Here is a 26,097-nt window from a genome sequence, read left to right as displayed (position 1 = left end):
GTGTAGCGTTTGAGTCGGTTCGATTATGGCGCAGGCGCGACAGAGTCGACGCGCTTTCTGCGCGGTATAATCACGCGCACGCGTCAGACACGTGCCAGTAAGTATAGCTTCAAGACTTTCAGCTCGATACAAAGGAGGACGCGGAGGCGTCGGCACCGCGTTGCGTGGCGGATGAGAGGGCGAGACAGGGGCGGTGGTCTGACCCTGTCGAATTGCCGCTGGCCTCCCCACTCCACCCCACCACACCACTGACGGGGAGTGCTCAGAGGACGCCGCTCTCAAGTTCTCTAAGGCTGACCGCGTCTTCCGCCAAGGTGCGGCGCAACGCGGATTAAGGCGTGTGCGTTGTCGTAAGTGCAGTACCTGTATTAATATCTCTTTTTTATTGGGGTGAATATAAACTTTTTCGAATGCGTATCGAATATGTAATAGTCAAACGCAGACGCATACATTCACAGCAGGAATATTTATTACGATATAGTTAGGCACCATGCTTGTTGTGGCTATAGTGAGAAAAAAGAAAGACGGCCAAATATCACGGACGATCAGAATCAGTTTTAAGCACAACATCACCAATTGTCATTAAAGATAACTGCACGAATGTCCTCTCAACATCTTCAGAATCTGGTTGCAAACAAAACCTCCCTATAGTATAAGTGGCTGCTGTACGACTAGCTTTCCGAGAAGGCTAAATAAATGGTTCTTGAAGAAAAGATCAGATGTTGTGGAAGAAGGCAAGAAAAAAAGAACTATTGAAGGAATTGTGTGGCGTAAACAGATGTAAAATGGACTGTTGCAACGAAAACTTCCTTGGTTGTACTGCGAAACATAACACTACTAAATGAATAGACTGCAAGAAACGCTAAATTACACACCACAAGCAAAAACCACAGATTGTGATGTAGGCTCCCGCTGCGGAACCGAAAACAAAGTTCGCATTACCAATTTTGTTTCTGGCATTCCTTCGACAACCTCTCTATTTCTTTCACTCCTTATCATTTCCTATGCTTCGTTTAGTAGACAGAGAACAGCAACAATCCACTAATAAGTCGATTGTTGCGAAATATTCGGTTGGTTTCAACATTCGAAAGCACGGAATAGTTTATTTTCAAATATGAAAATGAATAGACAGTGTGTAATATTCGATTAGTATTCAAAACTTTGAATATTGGCCCCCACCTTCTTTTTAGCCACGCGTGACTTCAGGCTTCCAGGCACACGAAAGTGGCTTTAAAAACAGCTCTTGCGTACTCAACGTGAACATTCCGATGCCTACAGCTGTAACTCCTCTTGCCTTTCGTACCTGGACAGGCCTTGTCGAGTGGCAGAGAGAGTTTCAATCGAGCAGGAAACTTGATCTGAAAATACGAAAAAAAGTGCTCCGTTTCGTTTACCGATATCCCGAAGTGTTTACTATCCTTTCGCATTCATTGTTGCCATTGTGAAGTAGGCATACAAGGGCCACGCACACATTATACCCCAACGCCTAAAGTCGTTAAGTCTCTACCTGCGATAGAACACTTTCTAACACACCTGCCGGTTCCAGAGCCTCTGAAAAAAATAAAAAGATGGCTCCCTTGAAAAAGCTTCATATTTCCGTCATACCCGACTTCAGTAGCTGAAGCAGTAGCCAGCTGCTCTAAAGCAATTCTTCGAAAACGGTTTTCCGTTCGTTTGGCAGGGAAAAAGTTCATTCCTAGTGTATGAAACGACGGTGAAACTTCCCATTCGTGATTTTTACGCCGTAACGCAGCACTGGTACCTCACGTGACGTCAAAGATTTGTAAACATTTTTCTTGCGTTTGGGCCCTTTAGTCAACAGGATCCAAGTTCGTCGCCGCGCGATTGGCGATCACCGCGGGGACGGTCAGTTTCGGACGGCACTTACGACCGAGAAAGTTCGTGAATGCGGGCGCAAATCGCCCCTTGCCTCGATGTTTCTGTTGCTCAAATTTGGAATCGCGCGAGAAAGTGTTGACAGGGCGCAGTTGAAGTTTCAAAGCATGGCTCATATACCTACGAGGGGGACTGGCTAAGCTGAAAACAACGCACATCAGTTGGGATTAATGAGTGAACAGACGGGACTGAACACCGTTTGTCCCCTCACTACTTCGTCGTCATTGTATAGACTGCTGCGCAAGATGAAGTTTTCCAGCAACTGTTTCCTGTCATTTCTTCCCCAGCTATATTTTGTTTCGTCACTACCTGTGCAGTGGCTAACGCAGTGCACATTCACTCAGCGCACCCACGCGCCTGCAAGGGCCTTTTACACTCCGCCTCTATGTATATATCCGAAGGCGGAGAGGCGTTCATATGTCCGGCATGCTGCAGCGATCTGCTTGAATTGCTTCTGCTGGGAATCGTGTATATACCTCGGCGACACAGCGCGAATTGGGCTCGCTCGCCAGCTCATTGCGCAGCCGACAAAGAAGTAGCGAAAGTACTAGAATACGTATAGTGTAGAAATAGAAGCAGAATCATAGCAGAGCTTATTGATGTGCTGAGGTCTCCCCGTACACTGCCGTGCGCCGTGGTTTGCTCGGTCGAATACAGCAGCGCTAAAGAAGAGACTTTGTTCTCCGACCCAACGTCATCATCAACATCATCACCAGCCTGTTTTATGTCCACTAAGGTACGAAGGCCTCTCCTTGCGATCTCCAATTACACCCCTGTCCTGCGCCAACCGATTCCAACTAGCGCCCACGAATTTCCTAATTTAATCGCTCCACATAGTGTTTTGTCGTCCTAGATTGCGTTTTCCTTCTCTTGGTACCCATTCTGTAACCCTAATGGTCCAATGGTTATCTAACCGGCGCATAACATGACCTGCCCAGCTCCATTTTTTCCTCTTGATGTCAATTAGAATATGGTCTATACCCGTTTGCTCTCTGATCCAAACCGCTCTCTTTCTGTCTCTTAACGTTATGCCTAGCATTCTTCGTTCCATCGCTCTTTGCGCGGTCCTTAACTTCTTCTCAAGCTTCTTTGTCAGCCTCCAAGTCTCTGCCCCATATGTCAGCACTAGTAAAACGCACTGATTGTACTCCTTCCTTTTCAATGATCATGGTAATGTTCCAGTCAGGAACTGGCAATGTCTGCCGTATGCGATCCAACCCATTTTTATTCTTCTGTGAATTTCCTTCTCCTGGTCAGGGTTCCCTGTGATTAATTGACCTTCTCGTACTCCTTCACAGACTTTAGAGGCCGACTGGCGATCCTGAACTCTTGTCCCTTTGCCCGGCTATTTATCATTATCTTTGTCTTCTGCATATTAATCTTCAACCCCACTCTTACACTCTCTCTGTTAAGGTCCTGAATCATTTGTTGCTGTAAAGAACAATGTTATCGGAAAACCGAAGGTTGCTGAGATATTCGCCGTCGATCTTTACTCCTAAGCGTTCCCAGTTTAATAGCTTGAATACTTCTAAGCATGCCGTGAATAGCATTGGAGAGATTGTCTCCCTGTCTGACCCCTTTCATCATTAAGGTAGCTGTAGAACCTCTGTAGATATTTTTCAAGGTATTTACGCAAGCGTTCTGTATTCATTGATTACGTAATGCCTCTATGACTGCTGGTATTTCTACTGAACCAGAAGCCTTTTCGTAATCTATGAAAGCCATATAGAGTATGGCCATATAAAGCCATATTGTACTCTGCGGATTTCAAGATAACCTGATTAATAACATGGATGTGATCCATTGTGGAGTATCCCTTCCTGAAGCCAGCCCATTCCCTTGGTTGACTGAAGTCCTCTGTTGCCCTCATTCTATTGGAGATTAATTTGGTAAATATTTAATATAATACTGGGAGTAAGCTAATGGGCCTATAATTTTTCAATTCTTTAACGTCTCTCTTTTTGTGGATTAGTATAATGTTTGCATTCTTCCAGTTTTCTGGGACCCTTGCAGTCCAAAGACACTTCGTATAGAGAGCCGCCAGTTTTCCAAGCATTATGTCGCCTCCATCTTTGATTAAATCGATTGTTATTCCATCTTCTCCTGCCGCTTTTCCTCGTTTCATGTCTTGCAAGGCCTTTCTGACCTTGTCGCTAGTTATAGGAGGAGTTTCTGTATCGTGTTCATTACTGTTTCTAATGGAGGTATCCTGACCCCTCTGGGTACTGTACAGGTCACTATAGAATTCTTCCGCTGCTTTTACTATATCTTCCAGATTGCTCATGCTATTACCCTGCTTATCTTTCAGTGCATACATCTTGGTTTGTCGTATGCCAAGTTTCTTTCTCACCGATATCAGGCTGCGTCCATTTTTTACGGCTTCTTCAGTCTTTCTCACGTTATAGTTTCGAATATCCCTTATTTTCGCCTTGTTGATCAGTTTGAACAGTTCCGTGAATTCTATCCTATCTCTTGAGTAGGAAACTTTAATTTTTTTCGTTTCTTTATTAGGTCCTTTGTCACTTGGGAGAGCTTGCCTACTGGTTGCCTTGGTGCCTTGCTTCCCACGTCAATTGCTGCCTCTGAAGCCAACCTAGTTACGGTTTCATTCATTAGCTCTGTCATCATCATCCCTCTGTTCTAAGGCTGCATATTTGTTTGCAAGTACCAGCCCGCATTCGTCTGCTTTTGCCCTTACTGCCTCTAGGTTGACCTGTTTCTTCTTGGCCAATTTCGCTCTTTCTCTCTTCAAATTGAGGTGAATCGTAGCCCGCACTAACCTATGATCACTGCGCTTTACCCTACCTATCAGTTCTACATCCTGCACTATGCTGGGATCAGGCGAAAATATGAAGTCAATTTAATTTCTTGTTTCACAGTTAGGGCTTTTCCAGGTCCACTTTCTGTTGCTACGATTCCTGTATAAGGTGGTCATTATTCGAAGCTCATTCCGTTCTTCGAGTTCTACCAGCATCTCTCCTCTAGCGTTCCTAGAATCGACGCCGTAGTTGCCAATTGCTTGTTCACCAGCCTGCTTTTTCCCCACTTTTGCATTGAAGTCGCCCATTGCTAAAGTATATTGACTTTGCACTTTTCTCATCGCTAATTCAACATCTTCATAGAACTTATCTACTTCCTCATCATCGTGACTGGATGTTGGAGCGTAGGCTTGTACTACCTTTAATCTATACCTCTTATTAAGCTTGATTACGACTACAGCTACCCTCTCATTACTGCTGTAGAATTCTTCAATGTTGCCCGCTATGTCCTTATGGAATATGAATCCTACCCCGTATTGCTTCTTATCTAGGAGACCTCTATAGAAGAGGACATGTACGTTATTGAGCGCTGTATAAGCCTCACCAGTTCTTCTAATCTCACTAATGCCGATGATATGCCAAATATTGTCTGATAATTCCTCAAAGTGTCCTGCTACGCTAGCCTCATTTGAGAGGGTTCGGGTGTACGTTGGAAGGGTAAGTTTCCATTGGCGGCCAGTCCGGATCCATGGATTCTTAGCACCCTCTGCTGCGGTCAATTCGATCACCTGTGGTATGGATGGTTTTCTCTCCGCGCGTGCGTGTGGGTGCGTATGTGTGTGTGTGTGTGTGTGTGTGTGTGAGTGTGTGTGTGTGTGTGTGTGTGTGTGCGTGTGTGTGTGTGTTTGCATGTCTGAGAGACCGGCGACCTAGATGTTGAGAAAATGTGTGTCGATCGCTGGCCTCTCCATTGCATTAAATGGGAACTAAATATCCTTAGAGGGTATCATTAAGGAACATTAAGCAGCAACTCTGACCCAGTCTATAAAAAACAATTTTTTGCTCATCAGGCGGAACATTTTTGCTTGAGAAATTGAAGGCCGCTATTCCGTGTGTTGAATTTAGTGCCGAAAGCTGAGCGCCGCTACGTCAGTGTTTACGGACAGACTTAGTTTACGAGAAAATTGCGTCTGAAGGGTCCGAATACCTTTTTCAAAATTCAGATCTCCCGCCACACAACCGAGGGAGTGGTGACGTTGCGTACGCCATCACCGTCATTTGCAGCCCACGGCCGGTCTTGACTCTCTCTCCTAGTGAATCGAGTCCGGCCGTTTGCTGCCGTCGCTGAGTAAAAAGGCGCCCGACAGACGGCGGTACCGAGTCAAGACAGAGAATGGGAAGGGATCAGGAGCTAGGAGAAAGTTTATATCAACAAGGGACTGAGGCAGGGGTGTCCTTTATCCCCACTGCTGTTTATGACATACATGGTGAGGATGGAGAGGGCGCTAGAAGGAAGTAATACCCGGTTTAACCTCTCATACAAACAGGCAGGCGGGTACAGCAGTAGAGCAGCAGCTTCCAGGTTTATTTTATGCGGACGACATTGTGTTGCTAGCGAACAAGCAAACTGATTGGCAACGTCTGGCTAATATCTGTGGACAGGAAGGCGATAATTTAGGTTTGAAGTTTAGCGTTAGAAAATCAGGTGTTATGGTAATAAATGAAAACAGTGAGCAGACAGTGGCAATACAGGGCCAGCTAATACCTCGGGTAAAAGAATATAAATATCATGGTATATGGATAAATGAAGGCAATAGATATGTGGAAACACAGGGAAAAACAATAACAGTAAAGGGGAAGAGAAATGCACCCATAATGGAACGCACAGAGCGCTATGGGGATACACGAGATACGAGGTGCTCCGGGGTACTTAGAAAGGTGTAATGATTCCAGAACTTACTTTTGGAAATGCGGTTCTTTCCTTGAAATCAGGGCTACGATCAGGACTCGATGGCAACCAAAGGTCAGTGGGACGCCTCCCATTGGGCGCTCACGGGAAGACTGCAAATGGAGCTGTGCAGGGTGATATGGGCTGGACTAGTTTTGAAGTGAGGGAAGCTCGCAGTAAAATTGAGTATGAAGAACGGCTGAGGAATACTGAAAAAAGTAAATGGGCTGGGAGAGTGTTCAGGTATCTGTACAGGAAAAACATTGATTCACAGTAGATGAAAAGAACCAGGAAGCTCACCAGTAAGTATGCGGCCTGTAGGGTGGGCAACGCAGCAACAAAGAAGGTCAAGCGGGAAGTCAGAGAGGCTGAAATAATCCCATGGGTGGCGGCAATGGAAAAGAAATCTGCCATGAGTAACTACTTAAGAGAAAAAAATGAAATCAGAAAAGAAACAATTTATAATAACTGAAAGGGAAGCTCATTACTTTTCGGAGCGAGATCAGGATGCCTTAGAACACGCACCTATAAAGCGAGACACAAGAACGAAGAAGAAGCATGTGCTTGCTGCGGTAAAGCCAAGGAAACGATGGAGTATGTGTTATAAGAATGTGAATATATCTGCCCAGCGATCGATTTAGGCCCCACTGGACTCCTTGAAGCCCTTGGGTTCAGCGAGAGCAGGAGGAAAGTATACATGTCCTCAATGGAGGTTAGCAAGAGGCACGACACGTTCGTTTGAGGGATCGTCAGCCGTTTGTGCGCAGGCGCAGTAAGAGTGGGCGCAAGAGAGAAAATCTGGTGGCTTTTGCTCCTTGAATATATATATTGTTACGAAGAGTTGGGAAGAAATGGTTTTATTCACAGGAGATGGACGATGATCGTAGCGTGATCGTAGCGCAGCCCGGTCTCTCAAACTCCTCGTTCTCTTCGTCTTCTCTCTTCTTGTCCGCGCCTTTCGTATCCGTTACATTTCCCCGCAAGCAGACGAAGCCCGTGGGGCGAGTCAGGATGGACAAGCAGGGTAGAAAGGCTTCAGGCGAGCAATATGAGTCAGCTGAGTTCTGCTCGATCGCCGACCATTGCACAGGAGGCGAGCTATGATGTAAGTGAGTTCGCTCAGGCGGTCCACAACTACAAATGGGCCTGAATATTGTGACTAGAACTTTTGGCACAATCCACGCTTCCGTTGCGGTGTCCAAAGAAGGACCGAGTCACCTTTTTCCAATGATACTTGTATGTGACGGTCGTCGTATCGCTCTTTCGAGCGACTTTGCGAGGCCAGAGTATGAAGACGAGCTATTCGATGGGCTCATTCGGCGAGACACAATGTCTTCGATACAGAATCGTCGCTGTGCAGTACAAAGGGTAAGAAAGTGTCCGGAGGGCTTCGCGGTAACCTTGCATACAGGAGATGAAATGGGCTATAATTCGTGGTTTTGTGTTTCGCCGTGTTGTATGCGTAAGTGATGAACGGAAGCACGTCATCCCAGTTCTTATGATTGGAGGAGACGTACATGGCAAGCATGTTGGTCAGCGTTCTGTTGGTCCTTTCAACAAGGCCATTGGTCTATGGATGATACGGAACTGTGAAGTGCACAAACAAAGTAACTCTTCAATGGCATCAGCAGTGAACTGGCGACAACGGTCGCTGATGATGACACGTGGTGGGCCATGACGAAGGACCACGGAACGCAGCAGGAAGACCGCCACGCAAGCAGCGGTGGAAGTCGGTATGGCTGCAGTTTCTGCATACCGTGTAAGATGGTCTACGCAGACAATTATTCAATGGTTCTTGTTGTTAGATAACGGGAATGGACCCAAAAGGTCAATGCCTACTTGCTCGAACGGCGTACTGTGCGGTGTCAATGGTCGAAGGGGACCCGGGGCTGTGGTGGTCGGTCGCTTGTGACGTTGGCACGTTTCACAACTAGCGACATAGAGCTTGGTTGTTTCGTGCATCTTGGGCCAGTAAAAGCGCTCCTGCGTGCGGTGCAGCGTTTGTACGAAGCCGAAATGGCCGGATATCACATCGTCATGCATGGCGTGTAGAATGTCGGAGCGGAGACTCTCGGGGACAACAAGCAGAAAACGCGCTCCATGCCCGGAGTAATTAGTTTTGTAGAGCAATTTATCACGGACAGTAAAGCGACCGCTGCCTTTAGAAGTACGGGCGGCGACAAAAAGCGCATCAAGGATATATCATTCCCTTGTTCTCGCTGAAAGTCTGCTGCGTCAGGGAACGCAGAAGTAACAGCAGCGAGACAGTCGTTAAAGTTCTCAGCATCGCAGTCGGTTGTCGCAAGAGGAATCCGAGAGAGGAAGTCTGCGTCAGCGTGACGACGGCCACTCTTGTACGATACAACAAAGTCGTATTCCTAGAGGTGCAGCGCCCAACGTGCGAGGCGACCAGAGGGATCACGCAAACCGAGCAGCCAGCATAAAGAATGATGGTCGGTGATAATCTTGAATGGTTCAGCGTAAAGATAACACCGAAACTTTTGTATGGCGAGAACGGCTGCCAGGCATTCCTGTTCCGTAACCGTATAATTTCGTTCAGATTTACTCAGGCCACGGCTGGCATATGCGACAGCATGTTCTGCGCCACTGTGACGTTGTACAAGCACCGCTCCTATCCCGGTTCCACTAGCATCAGTGTGAACTTAAGTCGGGTAAGATGGATCGAAGTGACGCAAGAGAGGTGCTGACGTTAGTATAAACTTTAGTTGAGAGCATGATGCGTCACACTCTGGTATCCAATTGAGGGATGCATCCTGTGGCAAAATACTTGTCAATGGGTAAACGATATCGGTAAACCGGGGAACAAAGCGACGAAAATACGAACATAGGCCAATGAATGAGCGGAGTTCTCGTAATGACTGCGGTGGTTTGAAGGAGCTCACCGCTTCAATCTTACGAGGATCGGGTCTGACGCCATCTTTGTCTACTAAGGGTCCCAGGGCCAATGTTTGACGTCCGGGGAAACGACACTGTCTTGAGTTTAGAACCAGTACAGCTTTCTCAATGCAGTCGAGAACGAGGCTGAGGCGTTCGTTATGTTCTTCAAACGTGCAGCCAAAGATTACAACATCATCGAGGTAACACATACATATCTCCCACTTTAGACCACGTAGTACTGTGTCCATGAATCTTTCAAAGGTGGCAGGAGCATTGCAAATGCCAAAAGGCATAACATTAAATTCGAATAGGCAATCTGGAGTCACGAAAGCAGTCTTTTCCTTGTCGGCAGGGTCCATAGGTATTTGCCAATACCCCGATCGCAAATCAAATGTTGAGAAGTAATTAAGAAGCAGCGTGTGACCAATCAATGACGTCATCGATTCGCGGTAGTGGATAGACATCCTTCTTCGTCACTGCGTTTAGATGTCTGTAATCCACGCAGAATCTCCAGGAGCCATCTTTTTTCGGACCAGGATTACTGGGGCTGCCCATGGACTAGACGACTCTTGAACGACACCTTTGTTCATGATCTCCTTGACTTGCGCTGCAATAACTTTGCGCTCGCACAATGACACTCGGTAGGGCTTCTGGCGGATGGGGTGTGCTGAGCCGCTACCTATTCTGTGACGAGTGCGGGACGACGGTGAATGAAGGGGTGCATCTCCATGCGTGAAGTCGAATGCAGCCTCATGCCGGGCTGGGACCTGTACTAGTGCTTGCCGTTCCTATGTACCGAGAGCCTTGCTGATCATGCCAAGCATTAGCTCTTCAGAATGGCGATTATCGCAAGGAGAGCAAGCTGTAGAGCCATCTGTAGTTAGTGCCGCTATTGAACTACGTGCTGCTTTATCGAAGAGAGCGATTTTCATACCGCGAGGATGGACAACCGGCGTGGTGGAACAGTTCAGCGCCCACAATGTGGCGACTCCTTTCGTCATGCACACGACAGAGCAGGGCACAAGTATATCGTTTTTAGCACAGTTTATGCGGAGAGGCCTAACTACAAGGCCAATACAATCAGCATCAACAGTAGTTGCCGAAACACGAACGGGCGTCAGGCACCACGATGGTGCAATCACTTCATCAAGAACACTGAGTGTTTCTGTGTCCCTGTCTTCACCACCCGAGCTTTGTTCGGAATGTGCTAGTATAAATAACTTGTTCAATTATATTTCGCCAGAACCACAGTCCACGGAAGGGCCGCACTGTTCAAGAAAATCGATACCAAGAATAACATCGTGAGAGCAACGAGAAAGAACAAGGAATCAAGAACAAGCCAACAAAACCCTCACAGCACAAACACCAAGGGGATGAAGCCACAAGCTGCCTACTCCACGAAAGGTAATACCGTCGTTCCAAGAAAACATAACTTTGTGGCCTAGAGGGTTTTTGAAAGCGAGGCTCATCACAGACACGGTCGCCCCAGTATCAACTAACGCCATGGTCGGTATTCCGTCAATCGAGACATTCACTTTGTTTTTGTGCATCACAACAGGCAGAGGTATTTCTTGCAAAGACCGTCCGGCGACCACACCTCCATTGGCCGCGGGTGCTAGTTTCCCGGCGGCGGTGAGGAAGAATGGCGCCGAGGGGACGGAGAGCGACGGGGCGGCTGTTTGGTGGCGTCACACTCCGCTCAGATGCTGGCGAATCGCTGCGTCTTGTCTCGTGTGAGAAGTGATCCCTTGGAAGCAATTCGGTCGTCCGCAAGTCATATGAAGTACGGGTTCTGGGTGGCGAGAGCATCGATGGTGTCCTACGTGATTGACGGGCTTGGCGACAATACCGAGCTATATGGCCTGTAGAACCGCAGTTTTAGCACACGGGAGGGTCGCGGTTCACAGAGTCTTCCTCGAAACGAATAGTAGACGGATGCGGGCGGCGAAAAAGTTCGTTGTCATGTGGATAACGTGCCTCTGTTGCTTGCTGAAATCCGTTATATCTTTCATAAGTCGCGTCGTGGTAGTAGGGTCGGTGCTGTTCTTGTCGAGTCCTGACAGAAGTCGCAGGGCCTCGGGGGTAAAAACGCGGCTGCTCTCGTTGTGGCCGAGCATCATAAGTAGGGCCGCTGTCGTAGGGACGTTGCTGCTGTCGGCGCGCGAGTTCATAATCCTCAGTGCCCCTTAAGAGGAAGCTTTGGCTCGGGCCCAACTCCGGCGCGGCCTATTGAAATACATGTAAAAACGCAAAAACGTTTTTCTGAGATAACCCCTGGACCAATTTTAATGAAATTTGTTGCATTTGAGACGGAAAGTGAAATTCTAGTGACTGTTGGTCACGGAATTTCTATTTAGGTCCTGAATTTTGTTAAAAGGATTTTCAAAAATTTGAAAGTTTGAAAAAAAGTAGAAGCATGAAGTTTACAAATTCATAACTTTGCATCAAGAGCAGATATCGCGGTTCTGTAAGCGAGATCCATCAGATCATTGAAAGCGGACAAATTCGATACGTCATTTTATATCTTACATGAATTTGTTACGTTGTTTACAAGGGTTCTGCAAAACCTATATTTCCATTTTACAAAATTTTTTGAAATTCATGTGTAACCTATCAATTTTGTCCGCTTTAGATGTACTATTAGGTGCAGTTCACGGAATTGTATTATCAATTTTCTTTGCTGAGGTACAGTTGGCAAAATTTTCAATTTTTGCCAACTTTTAATAAAAAATTGACGACCTAAATCAAAAATCCGAAACCAACAGTCAGTAGATCTTAAGTTTTTCTTTTAAGTGCAACAAACCTCGTCAAATTTGGTGCAGTGGTTGCCGAGAAAAACGAATTCTGCTTTTACATGTATTTAGATAGGAGCACCCGAGCTAAAGCTTCCTCTTAACGCAGGATACGGGGAGAAGGATGCCACGTTTGGCTGAAAATCTGGTGGTAGGCGGTAGCTATGAGTGCCTGGATGTGTCACTTGCGCGTGCAGGCTGAGTTCTTCCCGAACTATTTGTCTGATCGTTGATGCAAGAGGTCATCAAGGGGTCATCAATCAAGGTCATCAATCAAGGGGCTGGTGGCTGTCCACGCTTGCAACTGTCGTCACATTGGCTAGCTAGCCGGCGCGGTAAAATAGCTGAAGCAACGGGCTGACGCAGTCGTGGTAGATCATAGCTTTCTCGCGCCTTACGGCGATGTACCTTCTAAATAACATCACAGATGTTTCTGTGGGAGCAGTAGCGACCGTCGTAGCCCGGGCCGCATATATGGAAAATCTAGAAGGCAACCTTAGCAACTGCGGTTGAACGCACGTGGTTGAAAAGCGGCCGGTGACGATCACTTACACAGCACCAGCGCCGCAGGCGCGAGAAAGTCTGTCCGACGTAGCTTCAGAATCAAAGTTTTGATTAGTGTTGCCGAATTCGCGGGGCGCGGTAGTGCTGAACTTAGCGTCACAAGTTGGTGGTTGGACGTAATTATATTTATTCAATCGTATTTTTTACTAATTGTAACAACGTGTCATTATTTCGCATTATTGGCGGCGCCTCCAGAACACTAAAGCGGCAACGGGGACACCAAAGCTAGAACCCGAACTGGTTCGTGGGTTGGAGCTCGCCGAGGCCTGCGCGTGCCAGGGGGTGTTCGCATAAAAACATTGGTGGTCCGCTATCGCGGTGAACGAATTTTTTTATGCGAGCACCCCATGGCACGCTTCGGCCTCCACGGCCCCAACCCACGGGCCGCCTTGCTTTCAGCTTTGATCCCCACGTTACCCCTTGGGTGCCCAGGAGACCTGCGCCGCCTGCTTTATTATAACCTCATGTGCTCTTCTGAGGCCTCCGTTTTCCGGTTACAAGTGCCGTCCTGGAGCAATGCTTGTAAAAATGCAATCTATCGTCGCGACGAGAATAGCCACCCGTCACTTATACAGCACCACTTTGCCCCTTCAGATAATAATAGGTAGCGGCTGCCTTTGGAGGCGTGCAGCATGGTAGGCTACTGCTCGGTGCCGCAGTGCCGGACGTACGCAACGGAGCCCGGTGCAGCCTTATTCACACGTAGGCTCAGGACAAGCTGTGTGAAGCTTGGCTCGCAAAACTTAGGACCGGCAAACAGCCATCGGCTACAACTCTGGTATGCAGCAAACACAGCGGCGAGGAATATTTCTGCTACGGCACCGCGACAGCGATGTTCGGTGAGTAGCAGAAAACGCTCACCAAGGCGTTCGCCCGGGCTCGCTGCCCAACTAATGTCTCGACGGTTTGGCCTATGCACTTGTTGATGCTAGACACTGGCAAGTTTACTGGAATGGAAAGGGAGTGGTAAGAAGCACATTAAACAAAGGCATGGCATATGGTCATGTTTGTTTTATGAATTAACACCGGATTACGAAAAGGAGCAGCGCGAAATCGCCAGCTGAGTGCATACAGTGCGACGCAACTTTAGAAGTAATATTGAAACGTCCAAGGATTTAGAAGAAAAAAAAATATTGAATCGTCGCGACGGCAATCACAGTCGCCGTGGGCGTCGAAGTGCCTTGTTAAAACGAAATTGTTTTTGAACAGCTCTGATAACGTCAACGCAACAATGGTTGCTTGTGGACTGGCAAATGCTCATTTCCTTTGGCCTGAAGCTCACGCCACGGTACGAAAATGATCTCAGTGAAAGTGCAACATTGTGCGCGGACACGCACGTAGACGCGCAGTTGGTCACCGCGAACCCGTGCGATCGCTGCATGCATTGAGGCTTCATTCTGTTATGCGCCATTTGGTTATACAGGCCGCCCACTATAAGAATATATTTCACATAGTTTGCGCTCAGCAACTGCCGACATTTCACGCAAGCCGGTTCGGGAGACTCAGTCGCGGCGACGGCGCGCAGTGGCTTTCACTGTACGTATTCTTTAAAGAGATGTTGTCTGTAAACGATTCTATGCTTTCAATTTGCCCAAGGTTATTATTTCGACAGTAATAAGGTTCCCTCGTTTTATGAGTACTTACAGAAATTTACAGGAGGGCTGCCGCATGGTGTTCTTATTAAGCGTCGTAAGCGAAACCTATGAGGAGCGCACCGTGTGATCCCGCATACCACGCAAGGGCGGCACTTCCGACAGATGACGACTCCATAAGTCCTCGCCTCGTGCACCGCCTATAGAGGCGCCACCGACAGCCACCTAGCGGGTGCTTTCAACAGTACGCGCAGGAGCAGTAGCAAACGACAACCCTTTGCAGCAAGGATGGCTGAAGTTCGCGGCTGCGATTTCTCCTTTGTTCGGGTGCGAGACTGCTTCTTCTGCGGTGACAGCTGCAGGCAAGACGCGGACCTCTGTGGGAGCAGGTATGAACACGATGTTACCGGTGTTCGGGACAACATGGTCCACATACGTGCCAAGTGCCATGAACCCCATTTACATGAAGTGGAGCTGATGCTAACTAGACGATCAATTTTGTTGAGTAATGCGATCATTCGATCGTTTTTTTAATTCTGCCCTTGCCGTAATGCTGCTTCTGTACCTCAATAATAAGCACCCGTCGTTAATGCAGACTTATATCAAACAAATCCGCACGGTGCGATGTCTGCATATGCCGTTGGGCTTTTTCTGCCGATGAATACATGTGGCATCGTCGAATAAGTGCAGCCGAGGTCGCCTCAAGAAGAGTAATTGCGAATTTATTGATGGTAACGCGTACACTAATCAACGAAGTCACCAAACGCACGGGTTAATAAAAGCACGTATTAGTGCTACACCGCCGATGCAATTCTGCTGCATACGCCGATGAACTGCCGTTCCCGCTGCTGTTCTTGCGATTTTAAATTCCCCAAAGGGAGCTGCTTCGAAACGTACAAAGCTAAAGTCTGACTAACGTTTCAGTACTTTTTTATATTACTGCATATTTTTATATTACTCACATATTCAAGGAGCAAAAGTCCCCAGATTTTCTCTCTCACACCCGCTCTTACTCGCGCACGCGCGCACACGTCCAGCGCCTCCGCAAGTGCCACGCCCCGCTGTATCTACTAGCAATTGTAAATACGCGGCCCGGCCTCTACTACGGTCCTTACTGCTCCCCCGGAAACATCTGTGATGTAATTACAAAGGTACATCGCCGTAAGGCGCGAGAAAGGAGTGTTGCGGCACGACTTACTTAGCACAAGCGCCGCAGGTGCGAGACAGTCTGTCCGACACAGCGGTCGCCAAATAGGCGTCAGTGCCCGCTGCATCAGCTATTTCACTGCGCCAGCAGCCAGCGTCCGAGCATTAACAAACTCTACCGGGCCTACACCGCAATGCCGGCGTGCCTAGGCACAAACGCCTACAACACGCGCAGAAACCTCCTCCGTAGTGCCTAGGCAGAGTCATATGTTGAAGGAGCAAAAGCCCCCAGATTTTGTGTCTCGCGCCCGCTCTTACTCGCGCCTGCGCACAAATGTCAGGCGATCCCTCAAATGAACGCCTTGAGTGGATTCGCCGCTGCAGCTGCGTTTTGGTCAAGTGGCGTAGACCGTTCGGGTATCCCGCGACATCACATGGAAGTTGAATTCCCTGCTACTTGCAGTTTGTGCGAGTTTGTCGAGCCATCAAAATCAGAGCAGCACTACGCGATCAGGAAAATAATGAAACGGGAAAGCGCGGGCGGTACACAGTCGAGAGAAAACGAAATTTCGACCGCCTGCGTCGTTGCGAAAGGTAATTTCAATTAGTTCTTTATTTCTAAAAATGAAATAGAACTGGGGAAGTATCATTTTATTTCATCCTATAATACAGTACAAGGATGTTTTTTGCAATGTGTGGTGGAATACTAATGAAATAATTTAACTGAGGAGTGCTTTAGTCATCGGGCAAATGCTTGAATGTCCCGGGGGAGTCTGTAATCATGTCCTGCATTTACCTCAATTTCTCGATTATTAAGGCACTGTTCGCGATATTATTTACGACTTAGAGATTCTCCAGCTATCACTTTAACTTGGCTTGATATTTGCCTTTAGTGTCCCTTTAAGTATTTTCTCGCATTGTGTCGTTTTGGCGCTGTAGAGGTTGTGGAAACTTACTGAGCTGGCAGGGTCTTTGGTTCCTTTGGAATCCAATACAGTGCTTCTTCGCCGATAAACGATTAAACTGACCAGAGTAGGCACTGTCAATATTTGTGACGTCACAGCGAGCTAGCGCCTGAAGTTCACGGCTGTGCTGCTTGCCGTGTTTGCTTTCTTCGTCTTTTTTGATTTACCAGGACTCCTTAAATTGAAACAGCGGCCGCTTTGCTGTTCCAGAAGCATGTAGTACTAACTTCATGTCCCTCTTTAGTGGCCCCTTTAATTGTGTTTCATTTCACTTGAAGCAGATGGCATATTCGTCAGCGTACGATAAAAGACAAACAGACAAATACAGTGTGACACGCGCTTGCTGGAACTGTCATTTAGTGCATCTGTCGTGTCATCGTTTGGTACGTGGTTGATGACAAAATGTAGCTGCAATTTTTTTTCTGGCTGAAATGGAATCGGAGTATGCCCTTCTGGCACATGTACAGCCCTGGACGAACAGAATGTGATTTCGTTCTACCATAGGGATGTTATTATTCATGATTTGCTTTCTAAGGGAAGTTAACGGTGCGCTCCCGCTACTTCCAGGTGACATACGGCATGCGCGTCACCAGCGTGATGTGAGAGTTGTCCTTGAGAAAGTAGCGAGCGCAGAGTTTTTGCAAAGCGTGAGGCGTGCCATTAACCCCCGAAGGAGTGAAGATCCGTCCGTCCGTCTCTCTCAGCCCGTCTGTTCGTGCAGGACGAAGACGGAAATCTGCAGGATAACACAAAGAACTTGCTATTTGAGGCTCGACCTGGTTGCCTAAGGACAGAAGAACATACCGCAGCAAATACCCGCAACAAGTAAAGCATGTGCATGCTGCAGAAAAAGTCGAGCACATCCCAGTGCATTGCGAAGGTATTCACACAGTGGGACCCATAGAGTTTCTCACTACATTACCTAGAGGGAAATCTGGCGCTGCTGCGCTGTGGTATGCATGGGAATGCCGGTATATTGTGGATTCGGATTGGCATCGTTTTCGTAGAGACAGGACACCTTGAAGACGCGCTTGGCAAGTACCGTTCCGTCTGTCACAATGTTCATTTTCTACTAGAACAGCACGTGAAAAGCAGTTTTAGCTTTATTATTACGCGAAAACATGTTTTGTTTAACTATGAGAACTTGTTATAGCGTGTACAATTATATGTTACGTAAAAAGTATCAGCAGGCCGCTAAAGTTGGAGGACAGACGACAAGGTTCGCGCTCACTTTGAAACAGTTGGTCGTCTGTTCTTGCTTTTCTTCGCTTGGTCATGCATTGTGGGTGAGTAAAGATGTAATATGCGCGAATGGAAACATTTTATGAAGATCTTACTTTGAGAACGCGTTATTTGCGTAGCCATATCCACGTTTCAGACGAAGCCTCTAACAACACCAGCCAACACGAGCCTCGCAGACACATATACCGTCATTCCCATGACGGCACGGTGCCCCCTTAAGAAACTCCCATAGACGGTGGCGCCAGATTTCCCTCTAGGTGTTATAGTGAGAAACTCTATGGTGGGACCCGTATAGGTAACGCAGACATTCCAAAAGCGCTTGGATTTAAAGTGGGCGGAAGCATCAACCAGCCAACAGTCTACATAATCAGGAGACCTTTAGAGTACTGGTGATGATACCACCGGATCCGTTACAGGGCTAGGCGACGGTACAAGGCAGGTAGAGTAATTTTGAGGAAGGGAAAAAAATATTAAGGGGATGTGTACAAAAATGCTAGAATGAAAAGCATGTATAGCTATACCTGATCAACTCAAGCAGGCTAGGTGACTATTTGTCACCGCCTTGTTTCAAAGGGGATGCCAGTAAATCATAATCATGGCGACATAGAACGGATTTCCGGACGGCGTATTAAATTTAGATTTAATGCACCGTAGTTCAAACATTGGCCTAGTGGTACGTTTGCAATTTCTGTACTGGCGCACGATAGTACTTATTCCGACAACAATCCCAATTTTTTCTCTCCCTTCCACGCGACTGCGCGACCGGGTCTGCCTGTCGCTTGAATGTCGCGTGCGTGTGGTTGCAGCTTTCACACGATTGCATGTCCAATTCAAGGGCTTCCCGCAACAGCGGCAAGGAAATTAATCCCACCACAGATATAAAAATACAATCAAAACTCGAAGCCCTCTTATAACACACATCAGCACATTACACCTAGAGATAGAGTTGGTGAAAATTTTGCACTGAGTGCGCACGTGATCTCTTGCGGGGACGCGTACTGGGACCTACGTGTAGGAATTTTGTTGCTGGAAAAAAATCTTGGCAATTGAGAGAGATCCACGGGAGATCCTCGTGCTGTATACAGACGCCAAGGTGGCACCGCAGGTGAGCGCCCTGTCGTGGCACCCTTGGGCGCCGCTGCTGGCGCTGGGGTGGGACAGCGGCGAGGTGTGCGTGTGGGACGAGCGCCGGGCGGCGCTGCACGAGCCGCAGACGCAGCACAAGCGCGCCGTGGCCCGGCTGCTGTGGAACGGCGCCGGCACGCGGCTGGTGTCCATCGACGCCGTCGGCACCTGCATCGGCTGGAAGGCGGCCGGCGGCGCCGCCGCCTCCTTCGCCACGGCCTTCTACCACGAGCTCAGGGACTCGCTCGCCGATCTGGCCTTCAGGGACCACCGGAAGCACGCGGGCACGCCGAACCGGTACGTGCCGCGATGCTACACGAGTGCCCTTTGGCGGGGAGCGTGTTTTTCATTCGCGGGAGCCGGAACGTGTTCCTAAAGGGAACAAGCAGCGAGTTGGAAACGGTCGAGTACGCTTTCCAGGCTCAGTTTCGGTTCATTTGGCGGAAAGAAACGTAGGTTACCAGCGGAGAAAAGCAAGGACCATGTTTCCTTTGTTTCATTTCGCGCCTTCGCAGAAGCACCGCAACGTCTGTGTGACGTTACATATTTTGAGGTATTTTCGTATCTTTATGCCTTAGTTGTATAGCACTAAATTAACCGCTTCACTAAATAAGGCGTTGTTTTCGCATAGATTCTAACATACACGTTGGACCTGCATATTTCTAAACAATTTGCGAGGTTCAATTTTTGCTTCGTTTGCCATCTAGTGTAGCGCCTCTGAATATCAATGAAAGATTAACTATAGTAGGATACGACCTAAATATACAGCAGTTGGCAACTAAGGCACACAGACAGCTCGGGGTTGTTACTCCGCCAGCCAATCAGAGAAGCAAACAAAATCGTCGTTATGCGACTATTTCAGATTGGCGTCGCACTTGATACCTCCGGAGCATCTGCTGTTCTTGAAGAGTCTTTTCATCTGCGGAAGCGATGAGGTGTAGAATAGACAACGACAAGGTGTATGCAGTCTGAACATTTCACTCTTCAAAAGTCCCCGGTACACTTAATTTCACTGCTGACTCCGTTTTGCGCATTCAGTTACTCCGTTTACTCAAATACAAATGCTCCGTTTTACTCAATTTTGTATACAATTCTTTGTAAAACTGACATCGTTCATGAATAAACTTGAAACGTCACGGCCAACTGAAGTGAAACTTGACAATAAATAGTTACAGTGAAGCAAGCGTTTTGTGTCAGTTCAATAAAGAATTAGGCTTTCACCGTTCCACTATAATAGACGAGTGAAAACGTACAAAATTACGCCCTTATAATTTTATTTTTGTGGTTATCGCGTTATTTAGGTAACAGGGAAAGATTGACGTACGAACTATTTGCAGCCTCGCGGAGGAACAGTGGCTGGCGGTTATGAGGCCGTGGGCGGGGCTTCACTGCAGATTTGAGTTGTATCCGACTGTAGGCCTGGATAGACGCTGTCAAAATTAATGACGTCACAGGGGGTAAACTTCCAAGTGCCGTCGCCACCCTGTGTACATTGTCCCGGCCTTCCAAATAAACCTCCGCTCACGCTAAGAATGGCCTTCCTAATAATCCTAAGCGTAATTTTTCCAAGTCATTGCAGACTAGCACGCAACGAACAAAGAGACGCTGAAGCGAAATTGGCGCACACGAACGGTATCCCCAAACGAAACGTTTTTTCACAAGCTAATACGTTACCGACCTTGCTCGACGTTTGGCGAGAACTGCCTTGGAAGAACCCTGGGCAGATTCCAATCATCGGCCACGACCACCTGCACAGACTAGACACAGTTTTAAAATGTTAGGTCACCCTTATGATTCGACGATGCCATGAGACACTGCTACGTCGACTGAGACTTGGTGTACACGCGGCAATACATGACAAAAATTCGACATGTGCGTAATCTTGATGGCTGCGTCTGTTCTAACCATGAGACCACTGATCGTGTGCTCTGCGTGTGGCCGCAGTATGCGACTGAGCGGGACACAAAATACTGGCGACTGTGTCTTCTCTAGACTGCTGGCCTATTTCTGAGGAAGCTCTTCTAGGAGCCTGGAAAGATGCCGAGAAGTAAGATATGACGAGTAGCAAGAGTGGTATTATACTTTTTTGAGTGAGGCCAGTCTGGACAAGCCGCTCTGAAATAATTCTGAGTGCTATGAGCTGCGCGATTTGAAGCTATGATGCATGTAGACATACCCTGTGTTTGTGCACACCTTTATATGTTGTGTCAATAAGTTCTGTCTGTCGGTCCTGGCGACAATTTGCAGTGACGATCGCTCGCAATCGCGATAGCGCGCATTGATGAAAGACCGTTAACAGAGGAAATCATTTTAGAATGCCGACCTCACAAGCCATCGCAGTGGACGGCGACCAGGGAACTGCTGCAGTTTTCAAGGTCGACAAACCTGCACAAGCGGCTGTAACCTGCACTGATGCTTGTAGTGCTACAGGTTTCACTGTGCGGTGATGTGACCGCCTGTGATTTGTCTGTGTTTCCTTTCTCTCTCTCTGCCTCTTTACTGTCTTATCTCCTTACCTCCTCGTTCCACCTTCCCCAGCGTAGACTAGCAAACACTATTTTCACTTCTGGTTCACCTGCCTCCCTTTCCCGTTCTTCTGTCTGTCGCTTCCCATATACAGAGTGTTCTTGCTAATTTTAGCCAGAGCTTAAAAATATGCTTATGTATTATAAGACGACGCGACCAAATGCATGTTGCTCACTTTTGTATGTAGTGTAACACGCTGTCTTTTGTATTTTGCTTAATTAGATAATTAGTCAAGATTAGTTAACCAACTTCTGAAGCAACGAAGCTAGGCAAAAAATTCCAATTAGAAAGTTGTAGAGCGCTTTGCAAAACGTCTGATTAGGCAGTTTCTAACTTTCTGTCTATTAAATTAGTGTCCGCGAAATAAAAACAAAAATATACTACGTGACATAACCGCTTGCGAGCCGTGGCTGCAGCTCTCCGAAATTGTTCGGGTACAAACGAACATAGATAGCGTCTAGCCGGGCGGGCTGGCGCTTAGAAGGCGACGAGGCAGTGACGAAGGCGCTGGCTGTGCAATTTACGCCAGCGATGTGCTTCCCTCGCGGCGGTTCATGATAGCGATAAGCAGACGGCAGCGGCAGTGCACCCGGCTAAATTTTATGTTCGTTTGTGCGCGGAAGGCTTGGAAGCAGTGCAATCACGACGCCCAAGCGGGCATGTCACGTGGTGTGTGTGTGTTTGTGTGTGTGTGTGTGTGTGTTTTTTTTATTTCGCGGGCATCCGCAGTAAGATGAAAAGCACTAATACTTGATAGAAAGACATAAACTGTTTATTCGGACGTTTTGCACACCACTCTGCAACTTTCCAATTGAAATTTTTTCCTAGTTTTGTTGCTTCAGAAGGTGCTTCATTATTCTTGACTAATTATCTAATTAAGCACAATATAAAAGATAGTTTTACACATTACATACAAAAGTGAGCAACATGCATTTGGTCACGTCGTCATAGAGCGCATCGGCATATTTTTAAACGCTGGCTGAAGTTAGCTGAAACACCCTGTATACTTATGCCTGGGCATATAGACTTGTATGTATAAATAGTTTGTATCGTAATCCAGAAGGACACAGCGGGCAGCATTGACGAATTCTACAGCATTAATTAGAGGGTAGCTGTAGTCGTAATCAAACTAAATGAGAGGTATAGATTAAAAGTAGTACAAGCTTACGATCCAACATCCAATCACGATGGTAAGGAAGTAGATCAGTTTTATGAAGATGTTGAATTAGCGATGAGAAAAGTGCAAACTCAGTATGCGGTAGCTATGGGCGACTTCAATGCAAAAGTGTAGAAAAAGTAGGCCGGTGAACAAGCAATTGTCAACTACGGCGTCGATTCTAGGAACGCTAGAGGAGAGATGCTGGTAGAACTCGCGGAAAGGAATAAGCTTCGAATATTGAACACCTTCTACAGGAAGCGTAGCAAAAGAAAGTGCACCTGGAAAAGCCCTAATGGGGAAACAAGGAATGAAATTGATTTCGTATTTTGTGCCGATCCTAGCATAGTGCACGATATAAAAGTGATAGGTAGGGTAAAGTGCAGTGATAATAGGTTAGTGAGTGATATAGGATTCACCTCAATTTGAAGAGAGAAAGAGCAAAATTGGTCAAGAAGAAGCAGATCAACTTAGAGGCAGTAAGGGTAAAAGCAGACAAATTCAGGCTGGTACTTGCAAACAAATATACAGCGTTAGAACAGAGAGATAAAGATGACATAGAGTTAATGAATGAAACAGCAACTAGGCTGGCTTCAGAGGCAGCAATTGAAGTGGGAGGCAAGGCACCAAGGCAACCAATAGGCAAGCTCTTCTAAGTAACAAAGGACCTAATAAAGAAACGTCAAAAATGAAACTCTCTATTTCAGGAGATGAGATAGAATTCGGGGAACTGTCACCACTGATCAACAAGGCGGAAATAAGTGATATTCGAAAATATAACGTTAGAAAGACTGAAGAAGCCGTAGAAAATGGAAACAGCCTGAAATCAGTGAGAAAGAGACTTGGCATAAAACAAACCAAGATGTATGCACTGAAAGATAAGTAGGGTAATATCATCAGCAATCTCGAATATATAGTAAACGAGGCGGAAGAATTCTATAGTGACCTGTACAATACCCAGAGGAGTTAGGATACCTCCATTAGAAACAGTAATGACCACGATACAGAAACTCCTCCTACAACTAGCGACGAGGTCAGAAGGGCCTTGCAAGACATGAAACGAGGAAAAGCGCCAGGAGAAGATGGAATAACAGTCGATTTAATCAAAGATGGAGGCGACATAATGCTTGGAAAACTGGCGGCTGATTATACGAAGTGTCTATCGACTGCAAGGGGCACAAAAAACTGGAAGAATGCAAACATTATACTAATCCACAAAAAGGGAGACGTTAAAGAATTTAAAAATGATAGGCCCGTTAGCTTACCCTCAGTATTAAATAAAATATTTACGAAAATATTCTCCAATAGATTGAGGGCAACACTGGACTTTAGTCAACCACGGGAACAAGCTGGCTTCAGGAAGGGATACTCTACAATGGATCACATCCATGTTATTAATCAGGTTATCGAGAAATCTGCAGAGTACAATATGCCTCTCTGTATGTCTTTCATAGATTACGAAAATGCATTTGATTCAGTAGAGATACCAGTAGTCATAGAGGCATTACGTAATCAAGGAGTACAGAATGCTTACCTGAATAACTTGGAAAATATCTACAGAGGTTCTACAGCTACCTTAATTCTACACAAGAAAAGCAGGAAGGTGCATACAAAGAAAGCGGTCAGACAGGGTGAACAATCTATCCACTGCTATTCACTGCATGGTTGGAAGAACTATTCAAACTATTAAACTGGGAAGGCTTAGGAGTGAGGATCGACGGCGAATATCTCAGCAACCTTCGGTTTGCCGATGACATTGTTCTATTCAGAAACAATTCAGACGAGTTAGAACAAATGATTGAGGACCTTAACAGAGGGAATGTAAGAGTGGGGTTGAAGATTAATATGCAGAAGACAAAGATAATGGTGAATAGCCGTGCAAAGGAACAAGAGTTCAGGATCGCCAGTCTGCCGCTAGAGTCTGTGAAGGAGTACGTTTACGTAGGTCAATTAATCAAAGGGAACCCTGATCATGAGAAGGAAATTCATAGAAGAATAAAAATGGGTTGGATCGCATACTGCAGACATTGTCAGCTCCTGATATGAAGTTTACCATTATCATTGAAAAGGAAGGTGTACAATCAGTGCATTTTACCCGTGCTGAGATATGGGTAAGAGACTTGGAGACTCACAAGGAAGCTTGAGAACAAGTTAAGGACCACGCAAAGAGCGATGGAACGAAGATTGCTATGCATAACGTTAAGAGACAGAAAGAGTGGTTTAGATCAGTGAGAAAAGGCGTATCGACAAAATTCTAATTTACATCAAGAGAAAAAAATGGAGCTGGGCAGGGCATGTAATTCGTAGGTTCACGGAATCGGTGAACTATTAGGGTTACATAATACGTACCTAGAGAAGGGAAGCGCAGTCGAGGGTGGCAGAAAACTAGGTGGAGCGATGAAATTAGGAAATTCGCGCGCGCTATTTGAAATCGGTTGGCGCAGGGCATGGGTAATTGGAGATCGCAGGGAGAGGCCTTCATCCTGCAGTTGACAGAAACCAGGTTGGTGAGACAGTGGAACGGAGATGAAAGGGCTTCAGGCGGGAAAATTGCACGATCTCTGTTCCGCGGCAGCGTCGGTCAGTTGGGACATCAGCATGCTGCAAAGTGAAAACACCAACGAAGACAGAAAAACCGCGTTCGCCGTGGCGTGAGACTGACGTCATCACACGCGCCGGAGCGGGCATCGGAACGTCGATGAAAAGGGCTGTCGCTGAATAAATGGGCGCAGTGTTCCCGTTCTTGTGTTAGGGTTATTATGCTACTGGCCGTCCGGCCGGAGGCCGTTCCCGCCCGTTAGCAGTCATAACAGTTGAGTTATAACACAACAGGTGTAACGCGATAGTTCACCGGCGAGGTCTGCTCTATGACGTTGTAGTGGCCAATATATCGAGATTCAAGCTTCTCACATAAACCGGGTGTTCGTGCAGGTGTCGACAGGAGCACATCGTAACGAGGGCGGTAGAAAACGACGCGGTGAGAGGCGCCGTACCGATATTTGCGGTCGTCTTGGCTGGCTTCAATGTTCATACGGGCGCGGCGACGACATTGAGTAAGACGAGACACAAACTGGTCGCGAATGAATGGTGAAGCGTTGACGGGGCCAGAGAAGAAAGGAACGTCGAGTGATGAGATAGGGTGACGGCCGTATACTAAGAAAAGCGGAGATTATCCGGTGGTTCGCTGAACAGACGTATTGTATGCAAATGTTACAAACGGGAGAATCGCATCCCAGTTACGATGGTCAGGTTGAATATACATGGATAGCATGTCGCACAGCGTGCGAAAAAATCGCTCTATTAGGCCATTGGCTTGAGGGTGGTAATAATAATAATAATAATAATAATAATAATAATAATAATAATAATAATAATAATAATAATAATAATAATAACAAACTCTTTTGTTATTTCTATACAACCTAATACATTTATCAGGCCTGCCGAAGCCACATTGGCTTGACTGGCAGAGCGTGACAGGCAGCACA

At 46.9% G+C, this 26,097-nt stretch overlaps 1 protein-coding gene across 4 annotated transcripts in view; it reads left to right on the top strand.

Moving 5' to 3' along the window:
- The window catches only part of rempA (intraflagellar transport protein rempA), a 113,817-nt gene that overhangs the window by 56,643 nt on the left and 31,077 nt on the right, over nucleotides 1-26,097 (top strand). Inside the window, exon 2 of one of the 4 annotated variants that reach the window (XM_075677728.1) lies at nucleotides 18,908-19,224. The exons of the other annotated variants lie outside the window; for them this stretch is intronic. Within the exon in view, the coding sequence (XP_075533843.1) occupies nucleotides 18,908-19,224 (317 nt within the window). The remainder of the gene's footprint in view (nucleotides 1-18,907; nucleotides 19,225-26,097) is intronic. 4 annotated transcript variants of the gene reach the window in all.

Source organism: Dermacentor variabilis, unplaced genomic scaffold (assembly GCF_050947875.1).
Source record: "Dermacentor variabilis isolate Ectoservices unplaced genomic scaffold, ASM5094787v1 scaffold_13, whole genome shotgun sequence".
NCBI classification, from domain to species: Eukaryota; Metazoa; Arthropoda; class Arachnida; order Ixodida; family Ixodidae; genus Dermacentor; species Dermacentor variabilis.
Note: the sequence above shows the minus strand (reverse complement) of the source record. Positions and strands in the feature narration are given on the sequence as shown.